General features: G+C 44.4%; 1 protein-coding gene across 1 annotated transcript in view; it reads left to right on the forward strand.

The window, feature by feature from the left end:
• The window catches only part of LOC311244141 (semaphorin-3A-like), a gene marked incomplete at its 5' end in the record, with an annotated part of 101,123 nt that overhangs the window by 22,260 nt on the left and 59,833 nt on the right, over positions 1 to 19,030 (forward strand). The window contains 2 exon segments of the mRNA XM_084333549.1: positions 1,392 to 1,552; positions 1,701 to 1,717. Of these exon segments, the coding sequence (XP_084189675.1) occupies positions 1,392 to 1,552; positions 1,701 to 1,717 (178 nt within the window).

The raw sequence follows: 19,030 nt of genomic DNA on the forward strand, positions 1-19,030 counted from the left end.
AACAAAACACACAAAATAGAACAAACAAAACAAAAATCAATTAGGGACAATGATGCTGAACCTGAACCAAATTGTCACTTGAAATTTTCCCCCACAGGGAAAAAAGAAAACTAAACGATCCAAAGTTCTGGGCGTATCAGAGAGAGAGACACCGGAGAGGCACTGTAGAAACCGTTGTCCTGAGAAGAGCGTCTCTAGCTTCACCCTTCCCCGCGTGGTACAACACATCAGGCCTTGTGCGCCGACAGACTCCAGTCAAAACTTATCCCGTGGATAAACAGGGCCGCCCTTACAGCTGACCATCCTCCTTCAGCCCCATCACATTTGCTCCTACCGTCCACCAGTCTTATATCACATGGCATCGATGATGTCGGGGGCCGAAAACAGAGCATAGGGATCGAGCTGCACTCTGGACCCGACATTCCCATCAGACAGTATGTCACCCTCGCCTCCCCGTCCGAGGCCGCCTTTTCCTCCCTGGTTCAGATGCCGCTCCAACCTCACCTCCCACTCCCCCATGCGGAGATTGGCAGCCCTCAGTGACTTCTCATCGAGCATTCTGATTCGAGAGCTCAAAGCCCTAATGAAACCCATTCCGAACATCGGGTAGAAATTAACCAGCAAAGTCCTCTTCACCATCACCCTCCAAGGCTGAATCAGGAAACCGTTTATTTCGGCGTAGACCGCGATGAGCCCCACAGTCATACCTTCCAACCCTTGAACAAGGTACCGGTGCCGGTAACATACAAAGACGGCAGAGACAACATCGCCCATGACGACTCTGCTGAAAATTCTGCCGAAGGAGTAATGCGTGGCCTCCCCATCGGGCATGAAAACGATACGCCCCGCTCCTGTCTCTGAATCCTCCATAGTCCCAGTCCTCATAAAATTCCACAAAAGTATAAGAGTATATGAGATGAACAAAAAAAGTCTCAGCCTCCTTTCCCCGGTATCGGGACACCTTGAAAAGTCCAGCCCCAAGTGACACCACACCAGTCCCTTCAATAAAAAAACTCTAATTTCAGAAATAAAAAAAAGTAAAACAAAAAAAAACAAATAAAACAAAACAAAAACTACACCGATTCCACTCCAGCCTCCTCCACACTGGGGCCCTGCATCACCTTCTGCACAATCTTTCTCATCCTGTATATATCTTTGTCAACAAAACGACCATCTCCTTTAAACCTCATATGTTCCTTTGCTGCTGCAACAAACAAAACTTTATCTGGAAAAAAATCTTTCACCTCTACACTCTTCCTGTTCTTTGTCAACTTTAAAAACAGTTTCATTGCATCTATTGAATAGGAATAACCATCTTCCTCATATTCATCATCACTATCCACAACCATCTCTGCCCATAAACGCCCCTGTGTACTCTGCATACTGCTAAGTTCTTCCGTCACACCTGTCTTCTTAGCTTGAGAGCTCGACACCCCAACTACCTCAACCTTCCTCTTCTGCCTAGCAACCCCCACCCCGCCGTCCCCCTCCCCCATGTCAATATCCTCTACTTCCTCCACCCTGACCCCCTCAACATCTACAGCTACCCCAGGTACACTCCCCACATCTGTAATCCTTCCCGCCATGACCCCCCGCCCCACATTTTCACCCCCACCATCTTCTCTTTGCATTACAACAGTTCCACGTAATCCCCCCCCCCCCATTTTCAACCCCTTTTCCTGTCCCTTGTGTCTCAACAGATCCACCCTCCACCTCTGTAATCCTTCCTGCCACAACCCCCCCTCCCCCCTCATTTTCATCCCCAGCAACTGTCCTTAGTATATCAACAGGTCCATCTGCCCCATATATTACAACAGGTCCCCTTGCCACCTCTGCAATCCCTCCTGCCACGACCCCCCCCCCCCCTCATTTTCATCCCCAGCATCTGGCCTTTGTTCTTCAACAGGTCCATCTGTCCCCTTATGTCAACAATTCCAATCTTCACCTGGCTATCCAACACGTCTTGGTTTACACAAGCTCCTACCACCACCCCCCCCCCCCCCCCCCCACCTTAACATCTCCACCATTCTTTCCCTGTGCTACAATCCCCGCCGAAACCACCGCTTCCATTCCCTTATCACTTCCATCTGGTACAAAAACCTTCTCAGAAACCTCCCCACTACCCCTCATCCCCTGCCCCCCCCCCCCCCCAAACCCTCGATTCCCACCCCAAGCTGTTCTTCCTTTCGTCCTCGCAAATTTCCCCATCATTTTCCCCCCTGCTCGGCCCCTCCCCAGGGCACGCTTGTCTCTGATGCCCCTCCCTTCCACACGCAAAACATCTCATATTTTGTGTTGTCGCAAAGATAATGTACTCAAACCCGTCTATTACTACTTTAAAATTAAGATCTAACTCATCATCACGTCTGTTCATTACAATGAACGTCTGCCTTCGGTGAGAAACTACATGCTTCAGTTCCGGTGCCTTGAAACCTGAAGACACTTTTTTCAAAGGAGCCACCACTTTTCCAAACCTTGCGAGTTCCCTCAATATCAGATCATCGCTCACCAACGGAGGAACGTTTGCCAATGACACCTTTTTTGCCGGAGTTGTGAGCGGCAACACAGATACAAAAGTACCATGTAAGATCAAACCGTCCGTTATCAGTTGATTAACTTTAATCAAATCATTCAAGAATATTACAATCCCCCCATTCATACGGGCTGCTGACTTAACGGCCGCAGCTCCCACTTTCCCCGCTACAGCTAGACTACAGTCTTCCACCGAACACGGAAAAGCCGGCGTGACTTTGAACCCATGTTTCCTAGTTAATTTCGCGAAATCCATGCCGCCGCGACAGCAGTCAGCTGCCAAAGCGAACACTGACAACGCTATCAGCCCACCATTAACACACAACCAGTCGAATTAAAACCCAGTCTAATTCACAATTTGACAAACAACATAAAGATAGGAAAAGTTTAGAAAGACTCACGCGTTCCACAAAACCTCTCGGCAGCACCACACTCAAACCACCCCGCTCCCGCGCGCGAGATAGAGAGAGAGAGGGAGAGAGAGAGAAAGTGGAGAGAGAGAGAGAGAGAGAGAGAGAGAGAGAGAGAGAGAGAGAGAGAGAGAGAGAGAGAGAGAGAGAGAGAGAGTGGAGACAGAGGGAGAGAGATGGAGAGAGAGAAAGAGAAAGTGGAGACAGAGTGGGAGAGAGAGAGAGAGAGAGAGAGAGAGAGAGAGAGAGATAGAGAGAGAGAGAGAGAGAGAGAGAGAGAGGGGAGACAGTTAGAGAGAGAGAGAGGAGAGAGAGAGATAGATAGAGGGAGAGAGAGGGAGAGAGAGAGAGAGAAAGTGGAGACAGAGGGAGAGAGATGGAGAGAGAGAAAGAGAAAGTGGAGACAGAGTGGGAGAGAGAGAGAGAAAGAGCGAGAAGGAGAGAGAGGAACAGAGACAGAGAGAAGGAGAACACTCAAAATTTTAGAAATAGAGATTGAGAAAAAGGGAGAGAGAGAGAGAGAGAGAGAGAACGATTATAGGCCCCAAATCGTTTACCAGGACAAAGTGTTCCTTGTGTTCCAGTGGAGCTCCCAGAGGTCTGGGCTACTGTCCCAGGGCAGGGTCATCCAGGAGACGGGGCCCAGATCCAGGGCTCCCCAGCAGCAGCAGGACATCAGATGGAGAATGGGAAAAAAGACATCACTATGAACCAGTGGGACTACCAGGAGGTGATTCATCAGAGGGTGAAGGGGGCGTCACCCATTCCCCTGGCAGCACACGTTATTAAATGAATCCCTCTGGATAAGTCTATAAGTATAGACTGAACAGGGAAAGGGTTGATTTTGGAGCTTTGTAACCATTCCAATGTTAGGTGGGTGGGTTGGATTGATGGATAGGTGGATGGGTGAATGGAATGGTAGATGGGTGGATGGAAGGGTAGATGGATGAATGGAAGGGTAGATAGATGAATGGAATAGTGGATGGATGAATGGAAGGGTAGATGAATGTCAGGATATATGGATGAATAGAAGGGTAGATGGATGTAAGGATATATGGATGAATGGAAGGGTAGATGGATGAATGGAAGGATATATGGATGAATGGAAGGATAGATGGATGAATGGAAGGGTAGATGGATGAGTGGGTGGATGCATGGGTGGGTTGGAAAGATGGATAGATGGATGGGTGGATGGATGAGTGGATGGATGGGTAAATGGATGGGTGGATGCATGCATGGGTTTGATAGATAGATGTATGAATGGAAGGGTAGATGTATGAATGGAAGGGTAGATGGATGGATGGGTGGATGCATGGATGAATTAATTCATGAATGGATGTGTGTGTGTGTGTGTGTGTGGATGGATGGATGAATGGAAAGGTAGATGGATGTGTGGACAGATGGGTGGTTTGGATAGATAGATGGATAGATGGATAGAAGGATATATGGATTAATGAATGAATTAATGGATGGATGAATGAATGAATGAACACAATGAATACACAAACAAAATTATGAATACACAAACATTGGGAACTTTGAGGATTCCGCTTAGCTTACACATCAAAAACAGAATCTTTCAGACTTGTTTTTCCCCCTTCTATCATTACAAAAATAATGACCTTTCTTTTCCACAGCATGTGATAGTTTGAGTGAGTATCGGGCAGCAGTTACTCCCACTGCTAGGGAGGGAAGTACTGCAGCATCTGAGCTGCACGTAAACACACTTCCATCATCTGTGAGTCTGTGACTGAACAGGCTTCTCATCTTTAGCTAGTCAAGATGAGAAGCAAGTTCAGTCACAGAATCATACCCCCCCCCCCGACACTCAACTAACCGCCTCGTCCAGTCCTTCATACCAGCGGCCATCAGGCTCCACAACAGTGGGCAGGGAATGCTGCCAGACATCCAACTACTTGGAACCATACAGTAGTAGCTGACTCCCACCTAATATACTTACCTTATGCATACCGCACCTTATGTGAATACTGTATACTTCATCAGAGCATATATTTAGCATTTAGCATTTTAGCATTTAGCATTTTTAGATTATATATTAGATTAGATTTAGACTATTGGATTATTAGATTATATATTGCATATATTTAGCATTTTAGCATTTTGTTTTTTTTATTTTTTATTATATATTAGATTCAATTTAGATTAGATTATTAGATGATATACAGTATTGTAACTATATTTATTTTAGGGAAAAATAACTGAGAGGGCATACATAACCTCATCTGCACCTTGTTGCCCATATGCGCATGTCCAGAGTTAATTATATTGTATATTGTTTACACTTTTTATTCTATTTTTATTTTTACTTCTCCACTGTACTATAATTCTGTGACCTGTACCTGTATGTCTTCTACTACCTGTACCTCCCTCCCCCCCCCCCCCTCATGCTGCTATGATACCTGCATTTCCCCAAGGGGATCAATAAAGGAATATCTTATCTTATGTTCACTCTCTACTGTGGTGCCTCCATCTAGCTGAGCTCTTTATCCAAACTGTCCGTCCCTGTCAGGTAGCTATCGAAACTTCTCTACACCCCTCTCCAATTATCAGCCATCCTCTTCTCCTCCTCTCCTCTTTTTTCTTCTCCTCCTTTCTCTTCCCCTCAAAGCCACCCCTGCTCTTTCCATCCTCCCTCCAGATGAACTTGAATCCTCTCTGTACTGGCCCTGAGACTCCGGCACTGCTGCGGTCAGGCAGGCACTACCAGAGAGACTCAAAAAGAGCTTCTATCCCCAGGCCAACAGGATGCTCAATGTGGACTCTATGCAACACTAACCCATCCATTCTGCATTCATTGCGCACACATCCAGATGCACATACTCACTACATTCACCTTTAACATTCCCTTTAGACACTTTGAACACTTTTTAACACTACACCATATTGTATCTATTTATTAGTAAAAAAAATTGCACTACCTCTCTACCTTATTTTAGCATTTAGTTTGCATTTTGTACTTTAGTTTTGTATATTGTATATTTTGTATAGTGTTTGGTCTTTATTCTTTTATGTTTTTTAGTACTGTATGAAGCACAATCTCAGGAGGCTCATACAGAACCATGCATGTCACTGTAATGTACATGTACCTTAACCTGCGTGCACCCCTGGGACAAAAAAACTTCCCAACTGTAGATACTGTACATACTGTACTTGGGATAACCTTGTCTTGATTTATTGCATATCCCCTGAAATTAAGTCAGCCAGTTTTCTGGGGCCTTTATGGGTATTTACATATGCATGATTACTCATTTTTTTCAAGATGGCCGCATTGTGTCATCTATTTCCGGCGGCCACAGCTTGTGTATTTAATACTGCTTATAATATCCTGCAATGCCGTTCAAAAAATATTTTTATCTAAAATGATTTGTGAATGTTTTATGGAGGTCTTAGTGTGGTGTGCATGCATGTGTTGAGAAATTAATGTGTGTGCATGTGATCATTTGCAGCCATTATGTGAAAACTAGCCATTACTGTAACGTCCCAACTGTAGATACTGTACATACTGTACTTGGGATAACCGTGTCTTGATTTATTGCATATCCCCTTAAATTAAGTCAGGCAGTTTTTCTGGGGCAAAAGATGAAGTCTGCATTTATTTAAATTTTTTAACTCACAATGTACATTTAAACTGTCCTGACTCAGTTACAAACAGTTTTTCAGCAGGTTCCTGTTCTGCACCACATTAAACAATAATTTAAATACAAAACAAATGGCACTACATACAATAATATAATCCTGACAAAGACATTGCATTATAGTCATTGTGGACAGCAAGGACAAACATGCAGTCAAAGCAGTCAATACAAATCGACAGTATCAACAAGATTAAGACCTAGCATCAGGGCCCAGGAGTTCAAAACTTTTAATCCCTATCTGATCAAATCAGATTTGGATTGTGGGTAGTTCAAAACCAAAAAACAGGATCAGGATCACTTTGATATCCGATCAGATCAGGAAATCAAATCCAAACTTTAATCTGGATCAAATCTTCAAAACGGGTATTTCAAACTGACAACACAGGATTGGGATCAATTTGATCCCAAAAAACTGGATTATCTTGATCCCACCAGAGGGGTGGATTTCCAGTGGATTACCAGAGCAAAATGTACTATACAATTTATAAAAAAAATATGTTTCAATATAAATAAGATGGCAAAGTTTGTTAACTGAAATAATACACAATTCTTAGCCTTCATGGCAAATTAATTTTATAAAAAAAATGTTGGTCACATTAACACATTAACTGCCACCGAGTTTGATCATCTTATACCATTTTCTGCCATCACTGTAAGTCTATGGAGATGTTCACCTTCTTTGCAGGGCTATAACTTTTTTAATTGTATTGCTAAATTGACATTACTATGGCCCATTCAACATCGATTATCTATCGTTCAGGATGTAGGAACGTTTTACTTTTTCATTCACACATTCATACAAAAATACCGTCTAGAATATAAATATGTTTTTATTGTTTTCTGCAGTAATTCCTAGAACGTGAGATATAGGCATAAATGCATGTATAGATTATCAAATGCCGTTTGATACCGATCCACGCTATATTACAAATTTCAACTGTACATGGTCCTAAACGTTATAACTGATCATGCGCGGGTGAACGGGGGGGGGGGTCGTTTATGATTCCGTGATCGTCGTTAAATGCTTCATGTAGTATGGGTGATATATAGATCAGAGCAGTTTGCATGGATAATAATAAACAGAAACGCTGAAAGTCACAGCAGCCTCCTCTTACTGTTGGGCGATGACACTGGAGCAAAAAGATCCGAGTTATTTGATGGGGATCGAGGCGATCCATTTCCGGTTTGTATAATAATAATAACAGCCCAAATCATGTCGATTATTGAGTTATGGCATCGATCGCTACACATGGACATGTGTCTTGAGTCCCGCAACGATAAGCGAGTGGCCGGACGTATTTAGGAGACGCACCGATATCCAACTGGCATTTCCGGTTTGGCAACTCGCCGATCTTCCACCAGGTGGCAGTATTGAAGCGTTGCAGAGTTGTGCCGAGTCCCACAGCATCAGACCAGCCTCCGTGAGGGAAATATGAATACCATGGCAAAAATATGAAATATGATCAAAATAACGTCGTATGCCGTGATCTGGCAGAATTAGCATGAACTTGAAACCCGTTGTACAACGTTTTTGGCGCAGGAAGTGTTAATGGTGGCCTATTTTGTTTTCAACCAAATGCTGATGACATAAATGGTTATGCTCATAAAAGTATCGCAACAAAGATTGTCAATCACAAATGTAATTTAGATTAACCTGTAGCCCTATTTTCAGAAATCTCGCCTAAAGGTACATGCCTAAGTAGATGGAAGATTGCTCCACTTCTACAAGGCCAATTTGCATGTTCTTAGTATCTAGGAACATCTAGGGACCTGGGGGTATGTATTTCCAGTGTCAGAAATATTGTGTCTGTTACTAGGCTTGAGTAAATTGTAATGAAAAAAGGGAGAATATAAATTATGATTTATTTTTGCATCTGTGCCGGTGAATAACACCATGTTACAATTGTGAGCAAGCCGAGCTCGCTCGCTGAGCCCATTCAGCACCTTCTTGAGATAAAGTGCAAAAAAAATCGAAGCAAATGAATAAAGGGAAGATGATTAAACAGAAGGATTTGTAGATACAGTAATAAATGATAATTGATTTTAATTATGAATTCATATTTGACCTTGAACTTGACCTTGACGTTATTATGGCCAAATCATACATCTATGGATAGGGAAAAGGCTCCTCTTTCCAATGGCAGGGTTGAATCTGGATTTAGTCATTTCCTTGCGGTTTTACGATAAAAGAGATATAATGAGCATTTTTTCGATAAATTCGTATTTTTGGTAAATTGTGGGCCCTCATGAGGACGATTTGCGACACGCCACTTTGCCGACCTCTAGCGGCTTGGGTGTGCATTTCTTTTAATACAATATATAGATAGAATTAAAGCCCTATTTGTTGCCTGTCAATTGCCCTTTCAGGTGACAAAATCCGTTCAGCAGTTCTCAAGTTACATGCCGATATGTGAGGCGTGCGCCAAAGAACACATTACCATCCCCGACCTCCGGGGGCTCTAGCTCCGTCAATCATTTGGCGATCTCGAAAATCGACAGGGTTGTAGCCAATGAGTGTGGCTTTCCAATGATACCCCATGATATGATAATTGGGGATCTAATATGGTCTCTATTGATCCATTTATGATAAAGAAAAGCAAGACCATGTTCACTTAAAAAGGTAATGTTGGTATGAAAAGAAAAGAAACAGACGAGTACTAACACTGAGATTGACCCTGCTATAAGTTGTTATGAATCCCTTTAGCACTTGAAGCGCACTAAAACATCGTAATGACTTTTTATTTTTCATATAATGTTGGGTACATGCTCAGTAGAGTTAGAACGCTCCCAGTCTTAGGGGCTGTGATATTTTGTTAGCACACTTTATACACATAGAAGTGGAGTGGCAGGTTCGCTAAGCTAATGTTGTTAGCCGAATGCGGTTGTACTCGACGGACAAAGGGGAATGTCTGTGTGACGTGTGTGAAATGTGTACAGTAGGTCCCAGTGAGAATTGCAATCAGTGTGTACTGTGTATTTACACTATCCTAATGTTGCTTTGTTGGTAATATTTTTTTATTTAAATCAGAATATGTTCCATTCCAGTCTGACTATTTCTGAATCTATTGACCATTTCAAGGAATGTTTGGTTACTATTGGGCTTCTAGCCTTCTACTGAACTTATTGTGAATCAGCTGATAGGGTTTTGGCTAGACTATACTTAATAAATAGAATTGCATTATTTACAATATAAAAATATAAAATGCCTAGAAAACTAGACAAAAATCATCAGTTTTCTGCGACTAAATCTAGACAAAAACAAAAAAGACAAAATCGAGACTAACACTGACTAAGACTCAAATGCTCAGACCTGTAGTTGACTGTTGAAAACTGACTAAACTAAAAATAAATGAAGGTGACTAAATTTGATGAAAACGAAAAAGGAGCATTTGACACATGACTAAGACTAAAACTCAAATTAAAAGAGCTGCCTAAATTAACACTGCAACCAACTAACTAGATTCTTGTACCGGATCTCCTCTCTGGTAAACAAGAATACCCTGAAGAATCTGGTCAGACTACTACTTGAACTTACTCCTAGAACCCACCTCACCCTTGCCCACTTTGACTACCTAGGATGGCTTAGAGTAGACGCCAGAGTACAGCAACTTGCAATGGGCCTGGTCTACAAGATACACTACACGACACGAGGTACCCATGTACATGTCAAAATACTTCCCAAAGGTCAGTGAATACCACGACCACAACACCAGAGGGAGCTCCACAAATCATGTTAAACCCAGATTCGGCTCAAACAAGGGACTAAACACGTTTCGCAATTATACCACATCAATGTGGAACGCCCTACCCACAGCTGTAAAGGAATGTGAATCACTACCTCTCGACTCCCGGAGTCAGCATTGCTTGGGGCTTGGGCTGATCGCTATACTAACCCCTTTGGCTGGGTTAGGGGGAGGGCAAGTCGTGGGTGGGAATCTGGCGTTGTGGACAGCGACGCCTACAGGTCAGGTCTGGGCGTTTGCTCTGCGGAGGCAAGACTTGATGAAGGCAGCGTGACCTCCCACGCGTTACACTTCACCAATGAGAGTCCTCGCTGCCAGGTGAAAAAATAGTCACTGGCTGTCACCGCGCGTGTCGGAGGAAGCATGCGGATGACTTCAGGATTCCCTTGTACCGACCAGTAGGAGAACATGCGCGCAACAACCAGGTAGGGGAGGGGGGGAATTGGCACAACGACAAAACTTGGGACGGGGAGAAAACAGAGACAAATCGGAGAAAGAGAGGCTGCAATTCGAAACTGGCCCCTGTAAATGTTCAAACCCAACCCCCTCCAATGTACAGTAAATGTCCTAACCCAATAATACACGAGACTGTCACGATGGGGTTAGGTAGAATGCAATAATAAAGAAAGGGAAAGAATGGAGGAGGCAGAGGCGAGGAGTGAAGCTTGGAGAAGGGTGTTTACTGTAGAATCCAGTGCAATACAGGGAAAATACAGAAACTAAATAACAAACTTCACAATACAAAACAACAAACACTAAGACTTACTAGAGGGAGAACGGTGCGACACGACGTGGAGGAACAGGGGGTAACTGGAGGAATGTCGCCACAACGAAGGGGAGACAGACAGACACCTAAATACCCCGACTAATTAACAATTAAGAACACCTGGCCAACACAGAATCACAAACAACACCTAGACAATAAGCAAAGAACAACTAAACACAACTAAACACAAAAGCAACTCCTAACAACCCAAAACAGTGCATGACATCACACCAGGGAAGGGAAAGACAACAACAGTACACACCATGACACCACATTAATCATACTATTAATTATTGTTATCACAGTAGTCAGGATGTCCAGTGTACTGGAGCGCACCGATTGTTTGTCACCACTAGAGGGTGGTAGGGCGCCAATGTCAGGCCGAGGGCCAATGTCAGATAGAGGGCATTGCCCAAAGTTAGGTGGAGAGTACTGCCCAATGTTACCATCCTGCCCAGTCCAGCCAGGACCGGGCCTAGGATCCTGACAGTACCCCCCCCTCAACGGGTGGCTTCCAGACACCCGAAAACAACGTCCATAAGCAGGTGAGGGAGGAAGCCGGAACCCCGGAGAGGACCCAGGGAGAGGACCCGAAGACGAGGGACCAGGAGGCTGAACGAAAAACCCAGGAGGGGCATAGCAGCCAGGGGGGTAGAAAACGGGCGCAGATGCCCGGAGAGGGGGGGTGGGGATGGGAACAGAGGCCCGGGGAGGAGGACTGGACCTGGGAACAGAGGTCCGACGAGGGGGGGTGGGGATGGGCACCGAGACCCGGGGAGGGGGGCAGAACCTGAGAACCGAGGCCCCACGAGGAGGGCTGGACCTGGGAAGCGAGGCCCGACGAGGGGGGGTGGGTACAGGTGTAGAAGCCCGGGAAGGGGAGCTGGACCCTGGAGCCGGATCCCGGACGAGAGGCCCTCCAGCCGCCGGACTAGGGACCGGTTCAGGAGAGCCGGAATGGAGGTGCGGCGGCGACGACCCCCGGAGCAGGATCCCACGCAGGCCCCGGCGAAGACCACGGCGAAGACCCCGGCGGAGACCACGGCGAGGACCAGGACGCCGATCACGGCGCAGAGCTGGACCAGACGGGGAGCCAGGATCCGTCGAAGAGCCGGGAGCCGGCACGGCAGCCGGACCAGGTGGAGAGGCCGGGCAGGGCGTGGAGACCGGATCGGTCTCGGCGGCGAGGCGTGGTGTAGGATCCGGGGATGAGGAGCCAGGACCCAGAGCTGAGGCTGGACTGGGCGTGGAAGCTGGACCAGCTGTGGAGGCCTTACTAGCCATACTAGCCTCGGGGGCTAGGCTAACTGTGGGCCCTGGACTCACTGTGGTAACTGTGCTAGCTGAAAATGCCTGGCTAGCTTGGGACATCTGGTCCGTCTCAGGTACTAGGCTCACCCTGAACCTGGAGCCTAGTCTGGCAGTGGAGACTGTGCTAGCTGGAGACATCTGGTCTGTCTCCGCTACCAGGCTCACCCTGAACCTGGAGCCTAGGTTGGCAGTGGGCGTCTGGTTAGCTACTGTAGCGGGGCTAACAGGCGGGGCTGTGCTAACTGGGGACGGCCGGTTAGCTATTGGGACGGGGCTAACGGGCGGAGCTATGTTAGCTGGGGATGCCTGGCTAGCTTGGGACATCTGGTCTGTCTCCGGTACTAGGCTCACCCTGAACCTGGAGCCTAGTCTGACAGTGGAGACTGTGCTAGCTGGAGACATCTGGTCTGTCTCAGATACTAGGCTCACCCTGAACCTGGAGCCTAGTCTGGCAGTGGAGACTGTGCTAGCTTGAAACGGAGCTAACGGGCGGAGCTAGGTTAGCTGGGAGTGGCTGGTTAGCTCTTGACACTAAGCTAACCGGTGGAGCTATGTTAGCTGTGGACGTCTGGTTAGCTGTATGAGCGGAGCTAACGGGTAGAGCTGTACCAACTGGGGACGTCTGGCCATCTATAGTGGCGGAGCTAACAGGAGGAGCTATGCTAACGGGGGACAGCCGGTCAGCAATTGGCACGAAGCTAACGGGCGGAGCTAGGTTAGCTGGGAGTGGCTGGTTAGCTATTGGCATGAAGCTAACGGGCGGAGCTAGGTTAGCTGGGAGTGGCTGGTTAGCTCTTGACACTAAGCTAACCGGCGGAGCTAGGTTAGCTGTGGACGTCCGACCGGCGATGGACATCCGAGCAACCTCAGCGGCTGTGGGAGGATCTAGGCTGACCGTAAGCCTGAGAACAGTCGGCAGGCTAGCTACACTAGCCTTCGGCTTATGCTTCTCCATGAGGACAGCAACATGTTCAGCCATCTCCCACATCGCCGTCTGCAGTGTCGGGTTCTCAGTGGCGACCTGGTCGATCTTCCGGAGTAGGAACCCCCATTTGGCCAGTGAGTAATTCTTCATGTCACCGGCCATCAGGGCCAGGACAACGGTGATGGTATCGCTTGCCTTTCCTGCTGCATTCGTTAATGTTGGTGGCGACATTCTGTCACGATGGGGTTAGGTAGAATGCAATAATAAAGAAAGGGAAAGAATGGAGGAGGCAGAGGCGAGGAGTGAAGCTTGGAGAAGGGTGTTTACTGTAGAATCCAGTGCAATACAGGGAAAATACAGAAACTAAATAACAAACTTCACAATACAAAACAACAAACACTAAGACTTACTAGAGGGAGAACGGTGCGACACGACGTGGAGGAACAGGGGGTAACTGGAGGAATGTCGCCACAACGAAGGGGAGACAGACAGACACCTAAATACCCCGACTAATTAACAATTAAGAACACCTGGCCAACACAGAATCACAAACAACACCTAGACAATAAGCAAAGAACAACTAAACACAACTAAACACAAAAGCAACTCCTAACAACCCAAAACAGTGCATGACATCACACCAGGGAAGGGAAAGACAACAACAGTACACACCATGACACCACATTAATCATACTATTAATTATTGTTATCACAGTAGTCAGGATGTCCAGTGTACTGGAACGCACCGATTGTTTGTCACCACTAGAGGGTGGTAGGGCGCCAATGTCAGGCCGAGGGCCAATGTCAGATAGAGGGCATTGCCCAAAGTTAGGTGGAGAGTACTGCCCAATGTTACCATCCTGCCCAGTCCAGCCAGGACCGGGCCTAGGATCCTGACACGAGACCCTCTTCTTGGGACCAAGTAAGGTTTCGTCGATATTCCAATGTACAGTTTTGCTTGTACAGTCTCCCCCACCCCACCCTGCCTACCCAACCCACCCCCCACCCCACCTACCCAACCTCCTCCAATGTACAGTTTCTACGTCAAATGTATATACTCTCTTTTTTAGACTATTTTTGTATCACAATCTGGTATGTCATAAATGTATAGATGTAGCAGTACTGTCTATCTGTTTGTTGTGTATGTCATATATGTTATGATGAATTGAAAATGGGGGACCCTGATGTAAACAAGACGAAAGTCTTTCTCTGGTCTGCATCCCCTTAACAATTGTAACAATACTGTATTGAGCCGTACTGTATTGTACCCATTCTGCAATCTGTTAATAAAGTTTTCAATCAATCAATCAAACTATTTCACAGCAGTGCGAAACTGCGTCCATAGCCAGGTACCCAGGGATCAACTCCAGTTCTGAAGCCAGTGCCTTGGTCAAGGACCCAGCATCCGTGTCTTTGTTTACGGAGTAGAAGGAAACTGGAGTGCCCGCGCGAACTTGGGGAGAACTAGTCTGACACGTCAGACCCATGGAACACTAGGCAAGTTAGCTCTCACTTGGGTCTGAATGCGGCACATCAAGAAGTAAAAATAGCCTCCTAGCAAAAGCGGTCGTCGGCTAAGTCAATTTGACTGTGGTGACGTGTTGGTGTCTTGTCTCTCCTCCAGTAAATGAATTCCTGGTGTCGTAATCACATTTGAATAAAACAAATAGATGATTACTCTGTTTGTTTATGTGTTACCAAGGTAACAGGGCTGTGAGTGTGCCCACAGGGACTGTTTGGAGATTGAAGTTTATCTCCATGCAAGTGACTGTGCTTGTGTATGGCGGGGAGAGCTTTGGCTGGTACAGAGCAACAGAGAAATCATCTAGTTCCCATACTTTAATGTCAACACAGAGCCAGGAATTGATTACAGCATGAGAAAGAAGACAAGAACACATCACCAAGTTAAGTCTTAATGAGCTTGATGAGAGGATACGGCACAGTGCAACATGTCTCAATACTAAAGCAATCAGTGAAACTATAGCCTGTACTAGTCAACGTCACGTCAGACAATGTTTAAAAAGTGAACCTGTCCTTTAAGATAATCTTCCCTCTTGCTTTGCATCTGTGACAAAGCGTGTCCTTGTTTTCTCATTGACGTTGAGAACTCCTGCTTACATCCTATACTTTTGCAGACAAACACCCTGAAAGTAAACTTAAAAGGCAACCCAATATAATATAATATAATTATAATATAATAGAATATAATTTGTCTTTGTACTAAAACACATACAGTACAACATAATTAATGAAAAGTACCTTCATACTGTATTTTACTATCATGCACTTTGCTACTAATCAACCTTGCCTATATTACTACTTACTATGCTAATATGTCTTTAGTACTATGCACTCAAGATTGTAGCACTCAAGTTTAGCTTTGTTTGACGAACATTGTTACTCATCTGAAAGAGTTGCACCCTTCCTGCGGAACTGTTGTACATAACTTCAGTTGTTACTGTTGTACAGTAAGTTGCTTTGGTTGAAAAGGTGTCAGCTAAATTACTAAATGTAGACCCCTCTCAGATCCATAATATTCCTGGGGAAAGCATACTGGAAAAAAATTAAGATTGGTAACAAATGGATTACAAATACATTAAAGGTATGGGAAAGTGTAAGGAAAAAGGGGGGAGGTCCACGATCAATATCTAGGGCCATGCCAATAGCAGACAATACAGAATTCCGGCCAGCTATGGAGGATGGGGGTTTTAAAAAATGGGCGGATTTGGGCCTGGTTACTATCAATCAATTAATGGAAGGAGACTGTTTTAAATCGTTTGCACAGCTACAGCAATGTTTTGATCTACCTTCGAAAGACATGTTTAGATACTTTCAAATAAGACACTATGTAATGACTCACAGTGAGTGGGAAGCAATTAAGAGACCACCAACAAATGTGGAGCGGTACTTTATAAACACAATAGAAAAAAACTTGATGGAAAGAAAGCAGATATCCAATATTTACAACATGTTACAACTAGACGATCCAGGAGACACCACCTATATTAAAGAAAAATGGGAGTTGGAAGCTAATGTGATCATAGAAAATGAAGAATGGGAGGACAGCCATTCAAGCAATCATAAAATCACAAATAGCCCAATGTGGAAGGAGTTTGACTGGAAGGTCAAGGTCAGGTACTTTAGGACTCCTCAAGTTCTCTCCGGATTTGCTGGTGGGTCCTCACCACTATGTTGGAGAGGATGTGGAATGATCGGAGATCATACACATATTTTCTGGGACTGTCCAAGGGTGCAGACATTTTGGATGAATATCAAAAATGAGATTAAAACCATTCTAGATCTTGACTTACCTCTGAATCCATCGTACTATATCTTGGGATGTATACCGAAAGGCACATACTATGGAGATACGTTATATATCTTGAGAGTGATACTGTTAATAGCAAGGAAAATGATAACTATGGCATGGCTACAAAATCAACCACCGACAATCAAACAATGGACCAAGAGACTGAGACAGATGTATACAATGGAAGAAATGACTGCACAATTGCAACTGAAAAAAGATATGTTTATGCAGAGATGGTCACTTGTAACCTTGTACCTGGAGATACATTAGCATGAGCCTGACGCCCTCTCTCTTTTTTTTCTTTTCTTTTTTTGTTGTTATTTTTTTTCTGTTAAAGTATATATTTTTTTCCTTTTGCTAAATTTATTTTTCTATTTATTTTTTCGTTTCTTATCCTACAAAAAATCATAAAAAAAAATATTGTAAAAATCCCTCCCCACTGGGTTGTTTAAGAGGCGTACTCGGATTATACAGCTTATTTTGATTACGCTGAATACCTTAAACAAATTGAATAAGAGGGAAGAGCCTGAGTAACAAATGTCATTGACTATGTGAATCAAGTATATTATACTGTATGATTAATGCAATGTGATGTTCAATATGACACAAAATAAAAGAAAGTTAAAAAAAAAAAAAAAAAAATTACTAAATGTAAATGTAATGTACTAAATTCATTATACAGTAGGCTACTTTTATTTTGAGCTATTTATCATTTTTTTGTCTGAATCAATGAATACACCCTGAAAAATATTCAAGTATAAATGTAAATGTAGTGTACTAAATTCATTATACAGTAGGCTACTTTTATTTTTAGCTATTTATCCTCAGGTGATTCACTGACCACTGTTCACCTGCCCAGGGTGTTCCTCAGGCTGACCACCTGTTACCTGTAGATGACTTCATTGTATTGTGGCACATGTAGAGGCTACTGTACAGTGAGTGTAACATGTAAATGTGAATATCTTATGTAAATGTAATGTGTGCTTGATCTTGTTGAATGTGGCCTTGCTAAAGTTTGTTTTTTGTTTTATAGCACAATTTGGTTCCACAGAAGTCTCCAGGGACAGTTTGGATGAAACCACACAACATCCGACCACCTTGTCCATGCAATCACCTACGTTCGCCTGTAGTCTCCAGAATGTTCCCAGAGTCTCTCCCCCAGTTTGGGGACGGAAAGTGAGTTTTGTCTATAAGATGAGGTTGACAAAAAAAGGGTCTATATGCTTCTGATTCTCAGGCTATTGACTGGGCACCGTTTACTTGCTCTTACTGCTTTTACTGGCTACTTGCTATGTTTATGATACTATATGAATAGAGGCCTTTCAGTGATGTTTTGTCCTCCATGTTGAAAGAAACAATGGTTGCCATGTTTTGATATATGAGAAATATTAACCCAATAATAAAACTGGTGTCTTATTACTGGACCTCGTATGGACCAGCTAGCCTAGCTGTTGTCCCAAAACACCTTTCCCAGAGTTTTAAGCTAGGCTAGTAGTCCATATCCACTTCCATTATTTTGTGCTAAGCTAGGCTAGTTTCCAACCTTCTACTGGACGCACAGAGAGGACATTGGTATCCATCTCCTCTGGAAAAGATGGTAAGCACATTTCCCATAATGTTAGCCTGTTCCTTTAACAACAGCAATACCCCACACTTCTCCAGTGTTGTAGAGAAATTAAGTATTTTCTTTTGAAAATAATTACTAATGGTTGCAGGCAGCCATGTTGGAAGAAAAATAACTACATTCCTAACCAACTTAACATTCCGTGCAAGGCATTCACAGAACTCTGTATTTTATGAAATGTGGATTACTTTTTCTCAGTGTGTTATTTTGTTGTCTGTGTATATTTGAATACTTTTGTAGTACATGGAAAAACTACGGCGTGCAAGCCACCTGTTTTTAATCTCTCTCCACTTATGTCAGTCTGAATCAATGAATACACCCTGAAAAAGGTTCAAGTATAGGGCTTTGTTTGTGAACTTGGCACTCCTACTGTGTGTGTGTGTGTGTGTGTGTGTGTGTGTGTGTGTATAAAAGAGGGGTGAAAGGGTAAATACAGTGATTAAAAAAGAAAGATAAAGGACAAAAGTCTATACAGAGATGTGTGTGTGTGTGTGTGTGTGTGTGTCTGTGTGTGTGAGTGCATGCATGCATGCGTGTGTGTGTGTGTGTGTGTGTGTGTGTTGTGTGTTGTGTGTGTGTGTGTGTGTGTGTGTGTGTGGTGTGTGTGTGTGTGTGTGTGTGTGTGTGTGTGTGTGTGTGTGTGTGTGTGTGTGTGTGTGTGTGTGTGTGTGTGTGTGTGTGTGTGTGTGTGTGTGTGTGTTGTGTGTGTGTGTGTGTGTGTGTGGTGTGTGTGTGTGTGTGTGTGTGGTGTGT

The sequence above is a fragment of the Notolepis coatsorum genome, assembly GCF_963971535.1.
Source record: "Notolepis coatsorum genome assembly, chromosome: 17".
NCBI lineage: Eukaryota > Metazoa > Chordata > Actinopteri > Aulopiformes > Paralepididae > Notolepis > Notolepis coatsorum.